A 20,431-nucleotide genomic window follows, 5' to 3' on the forward strand; every position below is an offset into this window, starting at 1 on the left:
ATTTCAATAAAAAGAGAATCACTTAAAATCTTCTGGAAAAATCATCGGTGTTAATGTCCTAGATTTTAGATTTGTCTGCGAGGCAGCACTGCTAGCAAAAATTAAAAGCAGTATTGTTTGATATTCTACTCGTCTGCATCACATGTTCGTATTTTTAACAAATCTTGCATACTTCGTCAACTCAAGTTCAAGGCAAACCGTTTTCGCCTGTTCTTTTTACGCGAGAAAAGTATCGTTTTATTATCAGCTTCTTCAGATAATGTGTTATATTTCTGTGTAAAAGCTCATCGATACGAGAATGCATTCCCGCCCAAGTGCTATCCCGAGGGGATTGAGGGGATCACATTTCCACCCACCCCCCGCTCATTGCTATATGAAGTGGCCCACGTCTACAGGTTGGAAGACCTCTAAAACATAACCCATGTTAGAATTGTATTTTGCGTTTGCAGTAAAGGACCACAAAAAGAGATTTAAGACTCCATCAACGGTGACACGAACATGTAGTAAACCCCCCTTGTACGAATTACAATTTTCCGTCCTATCTTCCCCAAAAACTCCACCCTTGCCTCTGCTGTCACTTGTAGTCCTCATATTGTCGACCTCTGCCCCCTCATCCACCCTCTTCTTGCTTGCCTTTGTTCTCCATGCAGTGTGTGCCTCTCCATACCTGTTTCACCCGATAGATTCCCTCTTTTTCTTCCAGCTTCCGTGTCACCAACGTTTGGTCATTTTCTTGTCCTTGGTGCTGTGACACAGAATCCGATCAGTTATTGTTCCCATATACAAACATGAGTAAAGTAAAGGGGTCCAGCAATTACTTTCCTGTACCTGTTACTTTCCTGTTCATGGACCTGTACTTGGCCATATCCCATTGAAAACTCCAAAAACGCGCTTGAGGTCCAAGTTTCACTGTTGCAAAATGCTGTGTCAGTTTCGATCAGCCTCACCAGTCACTTTGCGTCACAATTTTTGCCGAAATAAAATTAAGAATGATTCGAATCGCTCTTAATACAGTAATTTCACAAAAAATGTCAGTGTTATGAAACTAATTTTGAGTTTTCCAGAAGAAACAAGTTCTCCAAGTAGCATTTTCCACTTATAGGGCGGAATGACAGATTATTAACAGAAATAGTACCCTTGATGCGGCTACCTACCAGCGCCCTCACGTACATAGTTACTCAATGACGAATAGTCCAGTCTGGACGGGGTCATAATTATATAAGCAAACTTTAATAGACTACGCATATTTCCATAACGACATTGAGTAAGGTGTCGGGGAGTTTCTTTGCCATAATTAATCAGAAAACGTGAATAGATAATTACGGTGACACTGTTCTGGAAGCCAGCGCCTGTTCCAATAACTACAATGCATATGCTTTTGTGGCCGTTTGCAAATAGCCAAGTAGAAAAAAAAGTCACTCAGTTTTGTTTCTTCTTGGGGCACAGATTTCGGAGTGATTCATTCCTCGTGTAACTGCCTATAGCCACTGAACTTGTGGCCAGAGCTTGGAGAATTTGGGGGTCTTGAAACAGTGCAGACTTGAGGGTGTTCGTTTATTACTATCAGATCACGACCAAAATCCAAACTGGACCAGGCCTAAGCCCAGACGATGATCGAAAGTACAACACGAATAAAGTTTGATAGGCTTCTTTCATAGTTGCCAGTTTCTGCATGTTTTCATGTCAAGATGCAGTGCAGTACACAGTAATATCATGTTTCAAAAGTCAATTCGATAAAATTCCACAGACCTGTAACAGAACTGCTTGACAAGACAGGTTTACAGAGTCCATAATGCACTATACCTTCCAGGGCAATGACAAACACTCGGCAGAGCCCCTTAATGAGTCTCACATTTTCCCTTTTGGATCGGAAATAGCGTACGGCTGTTTATATATGTATTTCCAATCTCCAAGTTCTGGTCCACTGAATTTTTTTTTCGAAGCTCGAAATATTGTTTCTCGTCTTAATGAGCTCCCTGTGGCCTCGATTCTTTTCAATTTCAACAGAAAAGGATCCTAAACTTTCTACCATTTCTTTCTCGTATACGCTATTGGTGCCACTTAAGTCTATAAAAGCAATCACACACATTTGGAGCTGTGAGTGTATTGAAATCCTCCTTCAGTGAACTGTTAATACTTTGTATGCTTTTATTGCCAACTGAGGGTGCTGTTACTGTGATGCCAATCAAGGAATAGATTGTACACCTGGTTGATGTTATTTTGGGGCAGAGACTCCATTCTGAGCAAAATATAAAACGACTGCACACCTGTTTCAATCAATTCCATCAAGAGAGGGTTTTAGCCAATTTCTGCCCTGATTTTGTCGGTGGCATTTCAAAGGCTGGGAGTCTTCAGCATATGTTCAAGTCATAGTCGGGTCAATGAAGTCAATTGAACTAGTGCCTGCTCAATCATTTAGGTAAATTAGAGTCGTGGACGCTGTTCTCATTGTAGAAAATGTGTTTGCCTCAATTTCTTGGTAGTGCCTCAACTGATCCTTGTCATCAAAGATATTTGCCAGAAACGAATCTCCCCTAGGGGAACGTGTTGTTGACTTGGTGATAGGGAGTCCATGGGGATGCTAACCCTCTAAATCACTGCCTTTAAGCTTCGTTTGGAGTCTCCAATTTTGCCAAGTTGGAATCTCCCGAAGAGAATTGATTGGAAAACCACTACCTAAATGAAACTGATGCATACATATTTACGTTTTGTCTACAAAACAAGTAACCCAGTATCAAAAGACTCCTGTGCAGCTGGTACTCGGTAATGGTTCCTTTAACATGGCAAGGAACCACTGAAAAACGGGAAGTGCAATCCCTGTACAGGGCCATTTTCCAATACTCAATTTCGGCTCCGTCTCACGCTTCAACTGTTTTTTTTACTACCTGACTTTGAAGCTGTAAGCGCAGTAATTAGTCTTAGTGTTACAAAACATCAAATGAGATGCAAGAGAGCCAAAAAGTACAGTTAATCCAATTGAATTTAAACGCTTCAGGCCCACAATCGGGAATTGGTTTCGGGGACGTGGCCTGAGACGGAGACGAAGTTGAGTATTGGAAAACGGCGCAGATCTCTATCGTGGAACAGCCATCTTGCTTTCTACCATTCAAAGTAGTGTAACCTGAGGCTGGAAGGGAAAATGCTCTGTTCCTTTTTCTCAAGTTTTGTTACTATTGATGGTTCTTCATGGAACAAGACAAAATTGTCGGCAACATAATAAAGGTCAATAGCGCCCATGGTCACGACAGAGGTGAACCCCGGAGAAGGCAATGGCATTTGGAACGATATATGAATTTTGAAGCGCCGTGTGCATCATGTATAGGTTACAGCAAGATACTTCCTTCAAACGCTCAGGCCTATTACATGCATATCTTAGAATTTTGTGAAAAAACACCTATGTAAAGCGACTTTACTGTATCTAAATTCCTAATATCACAAGTTCACGTGTGAAACAGCCCACCGTGCTGGCTCTATGCAGTCTTACGTAAGTGCATGTAGCTAAGACATTAGTCACGACCATCCACTATAGTACATTAAAGCTCTGTAACCCGCATCAAACAGGCATACTTTAGACTTTGCTTAAAGCTTACCAAGGTGATTTATTTTTTATTTATTTAACTTTAGAACGTATACCTAGTGCCTGAGAGAAAATATGCACTGCATAACACCTACATGAACAGCTGTGTGTAATTGATTTTCCGGTGGAATGGGGGTGTGGCACTTTTAAATGTTTAGTACAAAAACTTCAATGATGTCATATGATAGTGATTTCATTGGTTGATAGTTATGATAGTTTTACAAGATATTATTTTCACGGATGATAACATTTACTAAAAATGCAATTGGTCAGCTGCACTTGTGGAATTGTCTTCGATGACCCTATATTTGGGTTATAAGCCTGGGGTTTCAGCTTTACAAGTCGGTTGAGCCATTTAAATCTGCAAGATCTGATCAGTTTGATATGTTTAGGTTGAGTGATCGCGTTCAGTCAAAATATTTGTCGTTTTGAGGCCTGCACTGCAGAAGTCGAAAAGTCATGGGCGCAGTTCTGACGTCCAAATGGCACTCCAGGTAAACTTTGCAATTAGAAATATAGCAGAATGGCGAAAGAGGACAAGACGCTATACGTTAAGTCATAAAAAGCTAAGGATTTCAGATGAAAACACAGTGAACATTTCAAACTGCACTTTGTTCACAGAGAGGCTTTAAAGCAGTGACGCCTGAGACTGTGTGTTTGTTGCTGACACGTCGTTGTTTGAAACTGGTATACTCTATGATATCTGTTAGGTAAACATTTTCGATGTGCTAACCTGTCGAGTGACTGAGAGGCACCCCGTATTTTGCCTTAAGAATGACGGAGTTGTCACAAGTGCACAGAGGTAAATTCTGAGACCTGAATTAAATTTCCTCTGATACTGTCGATATTGTTCATGTTTAACTTTCCTGTCGCTATTGATGCTTTCTACATTTTTAGTAAGTTAGCTCGGGCAACGTGTTTAGTTCTCACATGAATATATGATAGATGTTAGTCCTCATTTGTAACCCACAGGGAGTGAGATTTATTGCTCTACTCATGTCCATGCATCTGCAGCTGTTTGTGGGCTGTCTACCATCCCTGTATTGCGCACATAAGTGGCAGCGAGATACCCCTGCCACCTGACATACCACCACCGACTTCCGAAGGCTCGCGCTATGGCGCTTGCTTCCAGGGTCCAGCAGGAGAAGCGGGCCAGCCGGTAACTCCGGGTGTTCCAGGCCAAAATGGCCAGCCGGGATCCATAGGCCAGAGAGGTGAGCCCGGCTTGGGTCTCCCTGGACCCAAGGGAGACACCGGCGATCACGGTCAGAAGGGGGATGGGCAGGAATCACCAGTCAACAAATTCGGTGATCCTCACACTGACCAACGGGGACACGATTCGCCTTGTGAATCGGAGTGGAAATGGAGAGAGTATCACTGAAGGGCCTGATTCATCTTTCTGTGGATTTCTCATTCAAGCCACGTAAAGAACACTTGGAGAATTGATCGCTTCCACATCGTGTGCAGGCATGGCGTGCAAAGTTAACATTTAATCGGAATAGAGATATCTCTATTCTTAATAGGAATCTCTATTAAGTTACCACTTCTGTGGTCAGCAGGTCGCCCTCTCCGTTTGTGCACTTGTACTGCCGTGGTTGATTACATTAGAAAACTGTAACAAACCTCTGGCTCAGGGAAACTTTGTGCGTTACGCTACAATGACCTTTCTGTTGACTCAGTGTGCGGAACCAGAAACATAATAGAGATATCTCTATTAAAACAGGACGTATACAATAGAAACATCTCTATTAATAGAGATATATCTATTAGGAATAGAAGACAAGCAAGACGCAGCGCACACAAGTTTTCGACCAAACAGAGCGCAGCGACAGAATACCCCGAGAGCGTGCGAGCCATGCGCTTAAATACCCACGCCAGGTACCAATTCCTACGCAATTCATGCGCAGCACTATCAGCCTGAGCCCACGTACCAGTTATACATAAACTTCAATAGATCTTACCGTACAAATGAACTGTTCCGCTACAATATTGTAATGTATTTTTGGCTTCAACCACAAACGTTGGTTGAGATTGATATATTTTAGTTGTGCACCTAAACAATGGGAGACGTTGACGTTGATGGCAGCAGACATATCAGTCCTTATTCAAGGTGTTGCACGTACCTAGAACTCTGTGGGCATACCATTGGCTGCGTTCGATTAGATTACACGTGTAAGTCAAACTTACACGAGAGCGTTCGTTTAGCCATCACGTGATCCTCGTGCCTGCCCTGGTGTCAGCCACTACTACCCTGGCTGGCGAGCAGGTCTCTGGAAGCTGCCCGAGTGTAATGACGTCACGGATGGACTGTTCGTGCATGGACGTACATGATGGAACGTGGCGGGGACTTGACTTTTTCCCAGAATGCCTTGGCGTGTACACTGCAGCGTTCGATTACCCTCATTTCGAGGCTTCCCTTGCGTGTAACACTGGTGTGTTCAGGGAAGCTAATCTAACGCACCCTATTGATAATAATCAATGATCTCCATTATATAGACTGAATAGGACATTGCGTCCAAAACGCGTCCCGCGTGTGCGTATTTTCAGGAGGGTAACTAACAAGCGCTGCCAATTTCGTTGCGTGTACTTTCAAATGGAGTTTTTCCAAACCGGTTAAGTTTTTGTGCTTCAGTCGTCATATTTCGAAGAAAAACTGAATTCTGCACCTGGAATGGATAAATTTGGAAACAATAATGGTTGACGTGTATGCAACAATGAATTACCGGAGATCAACGTCAAGTTTGGACAAAGGAACAGAAGGAAATATGAGTCGCACTTTTTTAGTTTCAGAAAGTTTCTCAAGTTGTACTTTATAATGCTTAACTTTAAGCCTAGATAGGCCTAGTAAAAGATTTATGACAGTCTATCTAGCCTATCAGGCTTTTTATATGAAACTTCACTATCTCGAAGTTTGGACCGTCTGAAATGTTACTTATTGGAAAAAGTGAATGACTAAATTGTCGTTTATTTTCCCCAGATTTCACCAGGAAAATCTCCAAGACAGCCATGAATTGTGTTTATCGGATCTAAAGACGCACTGAACCCAAATCATGTGACAGAAGATGTGATATGAGAGACAGAATTCTTAGTGGCAGAGATGAAACCAAAGTGAGAAGCAGAGTGCTGACGTTTCTTTCGAATTAAGTTTAAAGGGAATTCAAAGTCAACGCAACGAAAGAAACTTTGTCTACATAACAAAATAATTATTTGTTCTCAGTTAAAAATGACTGAGAAAAGTAGTTGTTAAATGTAAATTTTTAAGTCAGGTTATGAACTCAACTTTTAAGCTAGTTTGGTCGCTCATTTAAAGCTACGCTCACTTTGTGCTCACAGAAAAGATTCTCACACTTCCGTATGCCGCATGTCGCTTTTCAATTAAAGTTACTAAATGTATGAATGAATTTTATGAAGTACAAGTTTTCCTGAGATTGTAAAATTAAAATCATTTTATTAATGTTTTTTTCAGTGTTGGCTCATCGAAACCAGACAGAAAAACACATCATATTTACTGACAAAAACCTATTGCATGTCCTGGGGGAATTCTCAAAGTTTTACACACTGAACAAATCATGATTGAACAGACCCAAAGTGAAAATAGTGCTAAAGCGAGACCGTAGACAATAGGTGTAAAAGTTTTTTAAAACAAACACGCACAAAAACAGGTTAACATTGGCGCTTTCGAGTGGGTTAGTAAATAACAAAATGGTCAGCTATTTCTGGAAATGATATTCTTGCATTTTCTGTTAATTTTGGCTTCTTTTCGGGAGGGAGGCCGAGGGCTTATCCATCATCCTATGAGAAAAAGGTTATGCTGACCAGAAATGCACATTATCCTCCTGAAGCGCCGCCATTGTTTGGCCCCGCGTTTTGGGCACAAACAATGCGCGATGTCCCATCCAGTCTATACAATGGAGATCAATGATAATAACGCCTCTCATAACAACGCGCGCATGCTAAGAACTGGTAGAAGGGCCCGACATGTTTGTCTCCAGCAAGCGTCTCAATGTCCCCCGTTACTGGGGCTTTGCATGTTTTGTAAATGATCTTCTGAAAGCCCTGAACTCACAAAGCACTTACTTCTGAACAAATATACCTCTTTGATGGGTATATTCATCACACTTTCACTGATGCAGGAAAGAAGTGTACTTTCTTTTGGCTTAATTTCAGGCGGTCATTGAAATTGTAATGCTTTTCTTTTCAAGTAGTAATATTTCCTATGGTTTTAAATGGAAAGTGCGCTTATTTAAGGCACAACCTTTGCATGGAGGCAAGAAATATCTTTAAACTACAAACTAGAATTTGACTTACTCCCAGCTAGAATATTAGAATATGATATAGTAGAATAGAATATTTCCTGCAGAGGGTAGATGCGCACAACGTTGTTCCAGTAACGGCTTTGCCAGTCATTGCTCGTGGCAGTCAAATCCGTACAAAGAAAAGGAAGTCCAGCATTTACGGGGCCACGTTACACTTTGCATTACTACAGTGCTTTTTTTTTTGTACCGTTATAACCCAGAGGGAAAAGCTACAATCAACCTTGTTGGCTCCGATGGAAGTTTGGACGATTCCTGTAATACACCCCCTCCCGCCCAAGTATCAGCTGTCAAGATGTATCTATTTTGATGAGACCAGTAGGACTGAAATGTCTTTGAACATATTGTACAAAGAGGCTCAGTAGTTGTGAACGGCATTATTTGTCAGATATATACAGCACAGGAATAGACAGTTGTAGAATCAAGTCACTTGACTTAAGACTTTGACTGACTCAGACAAAATTGCGACTCGTGACTTGATTTATCAGTTTTTGACATGTGACTTGACTTGGACTCGCAAAAATTGGCTTGTCACCACCTCTGGGAACACAGCTGTCCGATTTTGCAAAGTCTGGGAATGCTTGAGGATGAAAAAAAAACCGAAAAGACGGATTTTATGAATGTAAATCTGAAGTATAGAAATTCAGAATTAGTGCCCCTGATAAAAGCATAACCGAAGTTAATGCTCCTTTGTTGACACTAACATTGCTTGTTGGAAAGTTGATTCTCGGTATTCTGATGGTACTTGGACTCAACTACAGACAGTTTAGCTACTTAGTTTAGCTAATTGCGCCATTGTACACCTGGTGAACCCTCTTGCACCGAAGTTCCCGCTATATTTTGTCTGATCTTTCTCCACACGAATTCAAGTAAGCTTACGTCTGTTTCGTCTAGTCACGTAAAGGTCGTAGCCCGTATTTCCTCATTTTTTCCCGATGAAAACATTTTTGGATACTTTTTTATTTCCGTGTTTTTCTCCACATGAATTCAATCTCATCAGTTTCACATAAAAGTCATACCCCTGACAGTTTATATCTCTCTTTAACAAAAACATGTAGTTTTTGGTACAGTTTTAAACTTATGTTAAAGTGGGTTACCCGGATCAAGGACACAACGAAATTGGTCGATATTTTCTGTGTCGAAAACGTGGGGGCCTGATTTCCTGGCATTGCATAAATAAACAGTTTGGTGTAAGAATATGAACCAGGCCAATAATGGCAACTCTCTTGGCAATTTAGGCTAACTTCTTGTGTGGTACATTCTTAGAAAGATTGGGAGCCGATCGTCGATAACTCTCAACTTGCCGGTCTTTATATCGAAGGGCGGGGGAGAGATTTTTTGTCACATATGAGGGGTGATTTCTGAAAGCTCAGAATGGCCTCCATCTCAGGTGAGATTGTGACGATACCAAGTGTGGAGTCAGTGGTGCAGGCTACGGGTGTGCATAATGTCAGTGTCTTGAAAAGTGGGGGGGGGGGTTGATAGGATGATTCCCTCCCCCTCAAAAAATGGGAGATAGATTCCCCACCCATCTCTGCCCATGCTTTTTTATCAACACGTAGCTCCAAAACCCTTATCACAAAAATTTCTCACGCCAATCTGTTGAAAATGTATTCATGTGCTAAATGAAACCAAGGCCGAGCACTTTAGTCAGGCAATATTAGGCTGCGTCCGAATCTCTTGTCTAGAGCTAGGTCTAGGTCTTCCTTCCATCGGAAATGCGTGGAGACGCCTAGACAATAGACCTAGCCGTAGCTCTGGGAGCCCGTTTCGGACACGGCCTTAGTCAGTCAGACGCTAAGAGAATGACATCAATTATAAACAAACAGTAAAATAGAAGAATGATGATGGCCAAATTTTGTGTGCATGTCTCTAGTCAAAAAGTTTAAAACATAATTTAGAATGAAATTACGCTTCACCCTCCTCCTTTCCATACAATCTTTCATGCGTTCAATATCCACTCTAAACTTGTGGCTACTCTTTTGTTCGGTTGAGAGCCATTTTTTTTCATTAGCCAACGGCTATTAAACGAACAACAAATTAAAATCTACATGATTATTCTTGACAGCTAGCGATTGGCTAAGATTAACAAAGAGGGCGTATCCCTTTGGAAATGTCATTACAAAGCGAACTGCCATTGTTCAGGAATTATCAGTGAGTATGAAATAATGGCGTGGAAGTGATGTCATTTAGTCGAGACTTCATTGGCTGTTGCCATTTCTCCATATTTTTATTGGTCAGTTGTACTCGAGTCATCATTAACGTTGACCAGGATTTTGTTGTTATAGGCCAAAGGATCAGACGGGCAATTCAGTGTGGTTCCGTTCAAACCGGCTTCCATTAGTCCGAGATCCGATCGTTTTATGCGTTTACTCCGCTTGTACGTGTTCAGACCAGTCGTCGTTTGAGAATACATGTGAAAACTGTGCCGTGAAAGCAGTTGTGACGTCGAAATGATATTTCAGGTAAGCTTAAAAAAACAAGCAAAATAGAGCAAAAATATAGGACACCGTTGAATTCATAACAGCAAAGGTTGTGATATAAACAAATGTATGTCGTGAAAAGGCAATGCCACCGAGAGTTACAGACTGGCGTGTCGTTCTAAGCTCTAAGTGCACTATATGATTTCAGGTTGATAAAAATTATGCATTAACATATCGAGTAATAATGTTAGCAAGGCACAAGACTTTATGCTTTGCCATACAAAAATCGGGGTCAGTCCACCTGTTTTGATATAAATTCGGAGCTTGGTGTTAGAACTATGAAATACACCTGTTTTCACCGTCATCCGCTTATCGGCAAATTTCACAATATGCATATTTATCATTTTTCCTTTTTTTTACACGGAATTAAGCTCAGGTCTCATTTTCTTGCTTATGCCATGATGTGGTAAATATTGTAATATTCTTGAATCGCACAGGTGGGTGTGAGATTAATTGCTCTACTCATGTCTGTGCACCTTCTGTTGCGGGCTGTCTACCACCCCTGCATTGCACAATCTAGCGATGCTGAGATACCACCATTTTCCAAAGGCTCGTGCTGTGGCGCTTGCTTCCAGGGTCCAGCAGGAGCAGCCGGCCAGCCTGGAATTCCAGGCGTTCCAGGCCAAAATGGTCAGCCGGGGTCAATAGGCCAGAGAGGTGAGCCCGGCTTGGGTCTCCCTGGACCCAAGGGAGACACCGGTGATCGCGGTCAGAAGGGGCAGCAAGGAGAGCCGGGGGTTGAAGGACTCATTGGCCAGCCAGGGAAGCTGGGACCTACCGGTCCCAACGGCGAGAAGGGGGAGAAGGGTGGAAAGGGTGAGCCTGGAGAATCGACCTACGTCACCCCGATACCACCCTCCGTCATCGCTTTCAGCGCTCGTTTGAGCAATCATTTCACTGGTAATTTTGGTGATATTATCATCTTTGACAACCTCCAAACAAACATAGGAGATGCGTACAATTCCCAAACAGGAGTGTTCACCTGCTCCGTGGCAGGTGTTTATTTCTTCAGCGTGACCGTCACGGGCCTTCCATCAGGACCTCGGCCGAGTGCTAGTCTGGACATGAACAGTGAAAGCATCTTTTATGTTCACGACAATCATGCAGGCTACTTTCACCAATCCAGTAATTCGGCGGTTCTCCTCCTGACCAGCGGGGACACCATTCGCGTTGTGAATCGGAGTGGAAGGGGACAGAGCATCCATAAAAGTGCGTTTTCTTCCTTCTCGGGGTTCCTGATCCAATCGATGTAACCGACCGACAGCGAGTCCAGGTACACTTCAGTCTATAGACGTGGTGTGAGGGAAAAGCAGTAAGAGGAGCTAAAATGAGGCTGAAGACCTTAATACGACTTATCCCAACATTGTACATGTGGATGCATTTTGTTATGCCTGGAATTACAGTGACATTAATGGCGTTTATTTACATATTGCAGCTATTAACACTTCGTTTGAGGGCCCTATTATGTTGGGCAGAAATCCATGGGTTATAATATTGGTGGACGGGACAGTTACTTGTGGCATTGTTCCCCATAAGCCTGCCCTTTTCATTTAGACACTGTGATTCTTTGTCTGGTGTGTCTCCAAAAGGTTTCCAGGAACATTAAAGTTAACCTCATGAGGAAAAATTAAGAATGAGTATTATCACTCCCATTCAATTAATTAATTAATTAAACCAAACCCCGGAGGTGGTACCTACGGAAATTTATGACACAAATCAGCACACTGTGACCAAACTCTCTCAGATCGAGTTGTAGAAAAGAGCCCATGATTAAATGTCTTGTTTTGTTTCTTTCAAAATAGATCAGTTGGTGTGTGCAGGAAGTGTCCTTTGGGGGCGTGGTCTGCAGGGGGGCGCTGAATTCAACAATACTGAAAACATCGGCGATACTAAAAATGCACGGGAAATTGAATTCAACAATAATGAAAAACATCCACGATACTAAGAATACACGTGAAATTCCCACTGTACTTGCTTGAAACACCTTGACACCAAGGCAATTATAACACAACAGCTGGGCTTGGACAGTGGAAATAACTCCACGTGGCCAGCCTCTCCCGACCCAGGGTGGGCCCTGTCAATCACAAGAGCTTATCCAGGTCAACATCTATCTGTTTACAGTGCTGGCACCGACCACAAGCTTCCAGACACATTGGCAATTATCCCAGACAGTGGCCTGATACATTTTCAAAAGGGGGAAAGAGTATTTCAGAGGGGAGTAGGTATTGCGTGTTTTAACATAGGTCGTAGTGTTTTGTGCCCAAACATATGAAGATGGATATGCCCTCCCCCTCCCACTGCCGGGGCGATCCCACGATTAACACCCCTCTCAAGAGAAAGGCGGGGAAAGTTAGGAGAAGTCACGGAAGTTCGATCAGGCGATGCGTGGCAGTTGGTAGAACAATCAGATTACTTGATGTCTGAGGTTGTTTGGCCACAAACTCCCATGTCATTAAGAGCCAAATGTTGTAAAAAGATTAGTCAAGTATACACATCACCGTAAGACTTAGCTTCATTTCGTAAAAAATGAATCGATTACAAGATAAGATTAGTGTGGTGACATTCAGATGATTTTCATAATCTGGATTACATTTCAACAGTCCTATTTACCTTGGGCTGCTTCTTTTGGTATCGATTTGAGGAGCCAACTGTACCTTCAGTTCATATGTACTGTATTAGGTTCATATATTTCAGTGGATTTCGTTGGAGGGAAAAGGCCAAAAAAATAAGAAAAAAAATTGAGGCATACATCTTTAACCGGTATTGTGATACATGACCATAATGCCAGGGAATTTCATAAGATCAGAAAAATGCACGAATCTTAAACCCGATGCTATTGGCTGCTTGTCTAGGAACACCAGTGACAGTGTCACATGGTTTCGAGCCCCCCCCCAAACTGTCTGAAACAACTCACAGATAAGTCACTGGCCCCGTAAGCCATAGATTTTGAAAATAAGAGACGCAACAAATAAGGCGAAAGTTATCGACTACTAGTATGGTGTTACAATGTTAAAAATATGCTATTTCAAAAAAGATACCCCTTTACAAGAGATTGTGAATAAAGACACCGAAAAAGGTCGTATGCAAGAGAGTACCATGTTATTGCATCGATATGAGGAGTGTATAAAGTCCCCGTTTAGAAAATTAACACTTAAAAAGAAACCATCCCTGTTTTCAACTTTTATTTAGAGACGATATTGGTATCTAATTGACCACCAATCTGTAGTTGTGCCTTGCTTTGTAATTAGGTTGCTAAAAATTATTTTGAAGTTTGTGTTATTTTTTTGGCGTGGGACTTCAGAGCTCGAGAGAAAATCTCATCAGAGGGGGACTTGATAGGCAGTAATGAAAACCCCTTGACTCAGATTTTAAAAAAAAATCGGGAATTGGCTGATCTGAAGCAGGGAAGTGCATACCACCTTCAGCTCCAGTCCTGCGATGTTTGAACTTATTTGCTCTTCTGCATCATTGTGTGTTCCGCCGTTTGATGTATTCTTTTGCCGTACAATCACAGTGCACTAAATGGTAACTTAATGTACCACAATAATTGATACTCCACGTGATTTGTTTTTCTGATTGGCCGGTCCAAAACCAGTGGGTGTATCACTCTGTAAAGCTGATTACAAAAGAGTCACTGTCAAGAAAGTCAATAAAGAGTTATTTTAAGTAAGGCGTTAGAACGGATACCATAATAGTTTGGATTTTATTGGTCGATAGTTATGACATTCTAAATGCTTTGCCAGTCTGATGCCGCTTAAGATCTTTTCATTGGTCAGGTGCACCTCGCAATCAGAATCGGTGAAAGTTTTCGGGTTTATAAGCCCAGGGATTTGGTCTAGCAATTTAGTTGGTTCCATTAAAACAAGATCCCCACGCAGATTGAATCCTTTGGTGCTTTGCTCTGCGTGATTGCGTTCGGAGCATTCGTCGATTGAGACTAACTGCGTTCCTGCTAGAAGTCTGGAAAAAGAAACCAAAATGGTATTTCAGGTAAGCTTTAGTTTGGGAAAATTAGCAGGAATACATCTCTGACTAACCCAAGACAGTTTTACATTCAATAAAGCAAAAGGGTTGATATAAACCTGTGTAAGAGAGCTTTGTTCGTTGGTATACTTAAAAAGGAACATGTGCAGAAAAGAGCGGAACAAGTGTCCCATATATATTTTCCATAGCAAGATGCAGGATTTTATTTGGACAGAGTCAATGGTATATTTACAAGTACATTTGTGTAAACTCTCTAATACTGCCCCATTCCAATCTTTTGCAAAATTCAATTTTCTCTCTTTCTTACGTGAACCATTTAGTAAAATGTGGTATTCATATTGTAACAAACAGGTGGGAGTGAGATTTACCGCGCTAATCTTGTCCATACATCTGCTGTTGCGGGCTGCCTACCATCCTTGCTTTGCACAACACAGCGACGCCGAGATGACACCACCACCTTCCAAAGATTCGTGCTGCAACCCTTGCTTCCAGGGTCCAGCGGGAGCAGCCGGCCAGCCGGGAATTCCAGGCATTCCAGGCCAAAATGGCCAGCCGGGGTCAAGAGGCCAGAAAGGTGAGCCAGGCGTTGGTCTTCATGGACCCAAGGGAGACACTGGCGATCGCGGTCAGAAGGGGGACCAGGGAGAGCCGGGAGTTGAAGGACTCATTGGCCAGCCAGGGATGCAGGGCCCTACCGGTCCCAGTGGCGAGAAGGGGGTAAAGGGTGAGCCCGGAGAGTCGACCTACGTCACCCTAACACCGCCCTCTGTCGTTGCTCTCATGGCTCAACTGGGCAGCAGTCATTTCATAGGTAATCTTGGAGATATTATCATCTTTGACAATATCGAAGTGAACATCGGAGACGCGTACGATTCTGCTACTGGAGTATTCACCTGCTCCGTTGAGGGTGTTTATTTTTTCAGCGTGACCTTTTTGAGCTATCACAGAGGGCCGACGCTGGATGCAGTTTTGAGAAAGAACAGTGCAGATATTCTTTACGTTTATGACAACCATCCAGGCTTCCATCACCAGTCCAGTAATTCAGCCGTCCTCGTACTAGCCAGCGGGGACACAGTTCGTCTTGTGCATCGGAGTGCTAGCTGAGGGAAAATCCACTGCTGCCCATATTCTTCCTTTTCTGGATTTCTGATCCAAGCCATGTAAAAACCCATAGCAAGCCCAGGTACACGTGATTAGTAGAAGCAATGGAAGGGAATGGATAGTGGAAGTGAAAGTTAAATACCTTTTCAAAATGCTTTTCTAGTGTGGGACTGCAATCACAAACTCAAAGCGTAACGATGACAGGTTGGAAATTTAAATTTGGGACTCACGTGCTTCAAAGTCCAACCATATTTCTTTTACTTCCATACTGTTTTGTATAGTAACAACCTATACAGAAAAATAATCAACAATAATGCTTTTCAGATGAAAGGTTCTGATTAGAGAAACAGTAAGTAAAGCAAATTTAAATTTGGAAATTGATATCGGACTGTCAACCGATCTGTACTTGCGACTGGTCTTGTAATTATTTTCGTTACTAAAGATTATTTTGAAATTCATGTTTTTGGGCATCAGACCTCAGAGCCGGAGAGAAATCTCATCTAAGCAGGACTTAATAAAAAGTAATGAAAAAAACTTATATCACAGTCGATAAGCGACGTGATTGGCCGATCTGAAACCGGCAGGTGTATCACTCTGTAAAGCTGATTTTCAAAAAGTCACTGTCAAGAGAGTCAAGCAGTTAGAGTTTAAAAAGGCGTTGGAAGGGATAGCATAATAGTTGGGATTTTATTGGTTGATATGACATTCCACTGTTTTGCATGGCTGACGTTGCATCCAGATATTCTCATTGGTCAGCTGCTATAAGTGATCTGTATCCGTGACCAGTTTTTGAGGTTAAAAGTTCCATTAAAACAAGGCCGACACAGAGATCGATCCCTTTGGTGCTTTGCTGTGTGTGATTGCTATTCAGAACATTCGTCACTTGAGGCTACATGCACTTCCTGCTGGAGGTCTGAAAGTTGTAACCGCAGTTTTGACGCCAAAATAATTTTCCAGGTAAGTTTTGAGAGAATAATTAGCATTACATTTCAGAATAACACAAGACAATTTGACATTCAAAGTAAAAGCAAAGGAATTGAGATAAACTGATGCTGTGTTTAGATGAGCTTTGCTTGTTGAAAAGCTTAAAAAGGAGGATACTTTAAAAATAGCGGAACAGCTGCTGACGCGCCCTCATCTTCGTTTGGTTATGAGGTCAACGTTTACCCCCCCCCCCCGCAGAAAAAAAGATCGGAGTGATTGGCAAAGACCATTATTGTTCCCATTACAAAAAAGTGAATCTTGATCAGACCGATGTAAATTCTAAATCTAAAAGTAAAACTCTCAAAACTGTCTCCATTACAGTCTCCTCAAATATTCAGTTTTTCCGCTTTCTCATTCTAGCCGAGGTTCACACTTTCTTTCCCACTTGCAACGGCTTCGTAGAGTGTGGTATTCGTAATGTAACACACAGGTGGGAGTGAGATTTACGGCTCTAATCCTATCCATACATCTGCTGTTGCGGGCCGTCTGCCATCCTTGCTTTGCACAACACAGCGACTCCGAGATGACACCACCATCTTCCAAAGATTCGTGCTGCAGCCCTTGCTTCCAGGGTCCAGCGGGGGCAGCCGGCCAGCCGGGAATTCCAGGCGTTCCAGGCCCAAATGGCCAGCCGGGGTCAATAGGCCAGAGAAGTAAGCCCGGCTTGGGTCTCCCTAAATTCAAGGGAGATACTGGCGATCACGGTCAGGAAGGGGAGCAGGGAGAGCCGGCGGTTGAAGAACTCCCTGGCCAGCCAGGGAAGCTGGGGCCACCTGGTCCCAACGGCGAGAAGGGAGGAAAGGGCGGGCCTGGAGAATCGCCTAATGTCACCCCGACACCGCCCTCTGTCGTCGCTTTCAGCGCTCAATTGAGCAACAGTCATTTCACAGGTAGTTCTGGTGATTTGACATCTTTGACAATATCCAAGCGAACATCGGAGACGCGTACGACTCTAGTACTGGAGGATTCACTTGCTCCCTGGCGGGTGTTTATTTTTTCAGCCTGAATCTTTTGAGCTGGAACACTGGACCGACGCTGAACGTAGTCTTGAGAAGAAACGGTTCAAATATACTTTATGTATATGACAACCATCAGGCTACCATCACCAGTCCAGTAATTCAGCTGTCCTCGTACTAGCCAGCGGGGACACGGTTCATCTTGTGAATCGGAGTGCTAGTGGAGGGAAAATCCACTGCAGCCAATATTCCTCTAATTTTGGATTTCTGATCCAAGCCATGTAACAAACCCAGGGCGAACCGAGGTGCACGTCATCAGTGGACGCAATGGAAGGGAATGGATTTTAAAGTGACAGAGCTCTTTCCAACACTTTTGTAGTCTACAAACATATCCACAAATTTCAGACACTTTGTAATCAATGCAATTAAAAAGGTTAATTGAGCGACAAGTTGACGGTTTGGATGTATAGATTTGGGATTCATGTGCTTCACAGTCCAACCATTTTTAATTTATTTTCATACTATTTTGTAAAGTTACAACCCACTAGGAGAAAAGAAAACAATCAGTAAGAATTTTTTTAAAGAAAGTTTTGACGATTTATGTGAAATTTCCCAAAGGTTAACTGTCAAAATGTATACAATGCAATGACAAAATTCGAACTCACATTTCTCTGAAAATACTTTTCCAAAGACTAGGGAGTCGTACGTAAAACAAAAACACACACGGTAGAATAATTCGATTCATATGGCAAAACCTCGACAATTATTAACGAACGAAATGCGCTATTCCAACGAGTGATTATTAGATCTTAAACAATAGATTTTTATATAAAATACGTAATAAATATGATTCAATTAAAGCACGAAATCTTATGAGCAACTTGCCGATTTATTCCGAAAATACCCTCAAAAGAAAGCACTTGAGGTGGTCAATAATTGCTCATGAACATTTAGGCATACGACCTAACACAAGCAACTGCGCAAGCATATCATTTGATGTTGTCAGATCGTATATCAAGCACCAACGAAGACATGGATCTTCAAGTTCCTAATTCAGTGCACGAAGTTTTAAGGATGCAGATTACCAGCGAGAAAATTGCGGCAACGATCATAGGGGGCATAGCAAGCGCGCATTGCGCTCTGGTCATGGACATACCGGACATTCACAAAACGATAATTGGCAGGTTGTTATAGCCCCGGTAGCTCGAACTCCTGTGTCCTTCCTCCATGGTTAGATTTACAGCCTTTTATTAACAGAGCCAAATAGCGGAATTCCAGTATTTAAGTCCAAAAAGCGAAAGAAGTTTAATAATTAAAATGGAGAAATATTTGCGCACGTGGTTTACAGTGTGGCAATCAGAATCACTATCCTTCCATCAGTATACCGATGCCAAACCCTTCTTTTTTGTGGCAAATATCTTTAGAGATTTGGAAAATTGGTCTAAGAAACTGTTTGAGTTCCCTCTTGACTATAGGAAGTACTTGCAGTATTAGAGTTTAAATGAATTTCTGCATAATTGAATTCTTTCTCATGCCCTGGTTTCCATATTGTGGCTTGGCCCCATGCAGTTTGTTTATTGGACACCGATGAACGCCAGTTCTTGCATCAAAGTGTTCTCCAGATCCTGTCTGTGTTTTTTCCTCCGCACGAATTCGAGTGCATCTTTGGATTCAGTCGCTTGAGGGTCATAGGCCAACCTCTCCAGTGCATATCTCGTGATGAGAATAACTTTTGGTAAAGTTGGGTATCTTGCCTGTGTCTAACTTCCTTATGGAATCAAGGCCGCGACATGGTTAAAACATGTTGAATCAATTACGTTGCATCACAAGGAATAAGAAACTAACCCAGAATCGCAACTCCCCGGGCAATTTGAGCCAGCTTCTTCAATGTTACAGTTTTGGAATGATTTGTTGCTCATCGCGTCTAGCTCTCAGCTAGTTGGCTTTGTGTACAGCGTTCGGGTTTTGACACCAAAATCCAACAAAAAGTTACTGAGATCTATTCTAGGTATCGGTATTCGTTTACTGCATAAAACCAAGACCACCATCCATCATTACTTAGGCAGACACTCAGAGGTAAACAACAATTGTAAACTATAAAAGCAAAATTATGAGAAACTAATGGTGACCATTATGCCAAGCCTATTTCCATACGCTCTTGGCGTATGTTGCACCGAAACAACGATAGAATTAAATTTGTGCTATACCATACTCCTTTGCAAAATATGTTCCCACTTGACAGTGTTCAGCTGCCCCTCAAAACCTGCGTCCAATGCTTAATTGTAGTGATTTTCTAAAATCCAGGAAGAGACAAGTCACACAATTCTTGCTCAAACCCTCCAGTTGGCTGAGATTAACAAAGAGGGTGTATCTGATGTCAACGCGATTAAAATATCAAAACAAACCGTCAATGTAGGGTGAAGTGAGAATAAGTTAAATGTACAAAGGGGTGTCATTCAGATGTGATTTCGACACTCAACACTTCAACAATTTGTATAGCAGATTCCGTCGCCCAACACTGTCATTGTTCATCTATACCTTGGAACATTGTTTTAGGTGACCGGCTTTTGACTTTTCAAAACCGAGGGTTTAGTCATATCGTTCAGTTGGCTCCATTAACACTGTTTGCTTTCTTCCAAGTTCAGACTATTGCTCTACAGTCATTTGCAAAAGTTTAAGACCACCTTGAATTTTATTGGTATTTCTGTCACTGGGCATGCATCACACTGTCTCACTGAATGATTACTTAACACTATTTTACAGTGGTGCATAACATTAGTGTAGTGCTATATACACATTTGAATGATTTTTTTTGCGAAGGCAGGTCTTGTATGACATTCTGTCTGCAAGGCAGCATGGGTAAAAAAAGCCAGTCTAAACAATCAGAAACAAGGGAGGGCACACTGAGTATTAGACTGTTAACATGTCAAATCATGGAAATGTGGTCAAAAATGTTCAACCAAGGTACCAAGGTTACACATTGAAAATAAAAATCAGTTGCCATGATTGATTGGTTTAAGTTTGGTTTTCCTT

At 42.1% G+C, this 20,431-nt stretch overlaps 4 protein-coding genes across 4 annotated transcripts in view; 3 read left to right on the forward strand and 1 right to left on the reverse strand.

The window, feature by feature from the left end:
- The window catches only part of LOC110984303 (adhesion G protein-coupled receptor L3-like), a 105,111-nt gene that overhangs the window by 43,773 nt on the left and 40,907 nt on the right, over window positions 1-20,431 (reverse strand). The gene's annotated exons all lie outside the window — the stretch shown is intronic.
- LOC110984305 (uncharacterized) lies at window positions 9,697-12,174 on the forward strand. Its single transcript, XM_022244339.2, has 2 exons — window positions 9,697-10,355; window positions 10,811-12,174. Exons 1-2 carry the CDS (start codon window positions 10,344-10,346, stop codon window positions 11,624-11,626), a joined length of 828 nt encoding a protein of 275 aa, XP_022100031.1. The 5' UTR covers window positions 9,697-10,343; the 3' UTR covers window positions 11,627-12,174.
- On the forward strand, window positions 13,750-16,292 carry LOC110984306 (uncharacterized). Its single transcript, XM_022244340.2, has 2 exons — window positions 13,750-14,363; window positions 14,709-16,292. The coding sequence occupies exons 1-2, from the start codon at window positions 14,352-14,354 to the stop codon at window positions 15,459-15,461; spliced, it is 765 nt and encodes a 254-aa protein (XP_022100032.2). The 5' UTR covers window positions 13,750-14,351; the 3' UTR covers window positions 15,462-16,292.
- Window positions 16,305-17,688, forward strand: LOC110984307 (uncharacterized). The gene is made up of 2 exons (XM_022244341.2): window positions 16,305-16,415; window positions 16,803-17,688. The coding sequence occupies exon 2, from the start codon at window positions 16,966-16,968 to the stop codon at window positions 17,446-17,448; it is 483 nt and encodes a 160-aa protein (XP_022100033.2). The 5' UTR covers window positions 16,305-16,415; window positions 16,803-16,965; the 3' UTR covers window positions 17,449-17,688.

Source organism: Acanthaster planci, linkage group LG10, assembly GCF_054643075.1.
Source record: "Acanthaster planci isolate LZ-2023a linkage group LG10, COTS_SCS, whole genome shotgun sequence".
Taxonomy (NCBI): domain Eukaryota; kingdom Metazoa; phylum Echinodermata; class Asteroidea; order Valvatida; family Acanthasteridae; genus Acanthaster; species Acanthaster planci.

Excerpts from the sequence above, each read along its gene's own strand:
- LOC110984307 (XM_022244341.2), top strand. The coding sequence starts at position 16,966 with ATGACACCACCATCTTCCAAAGATTCGTGCTGCAGCCCTTGCTTCCAG.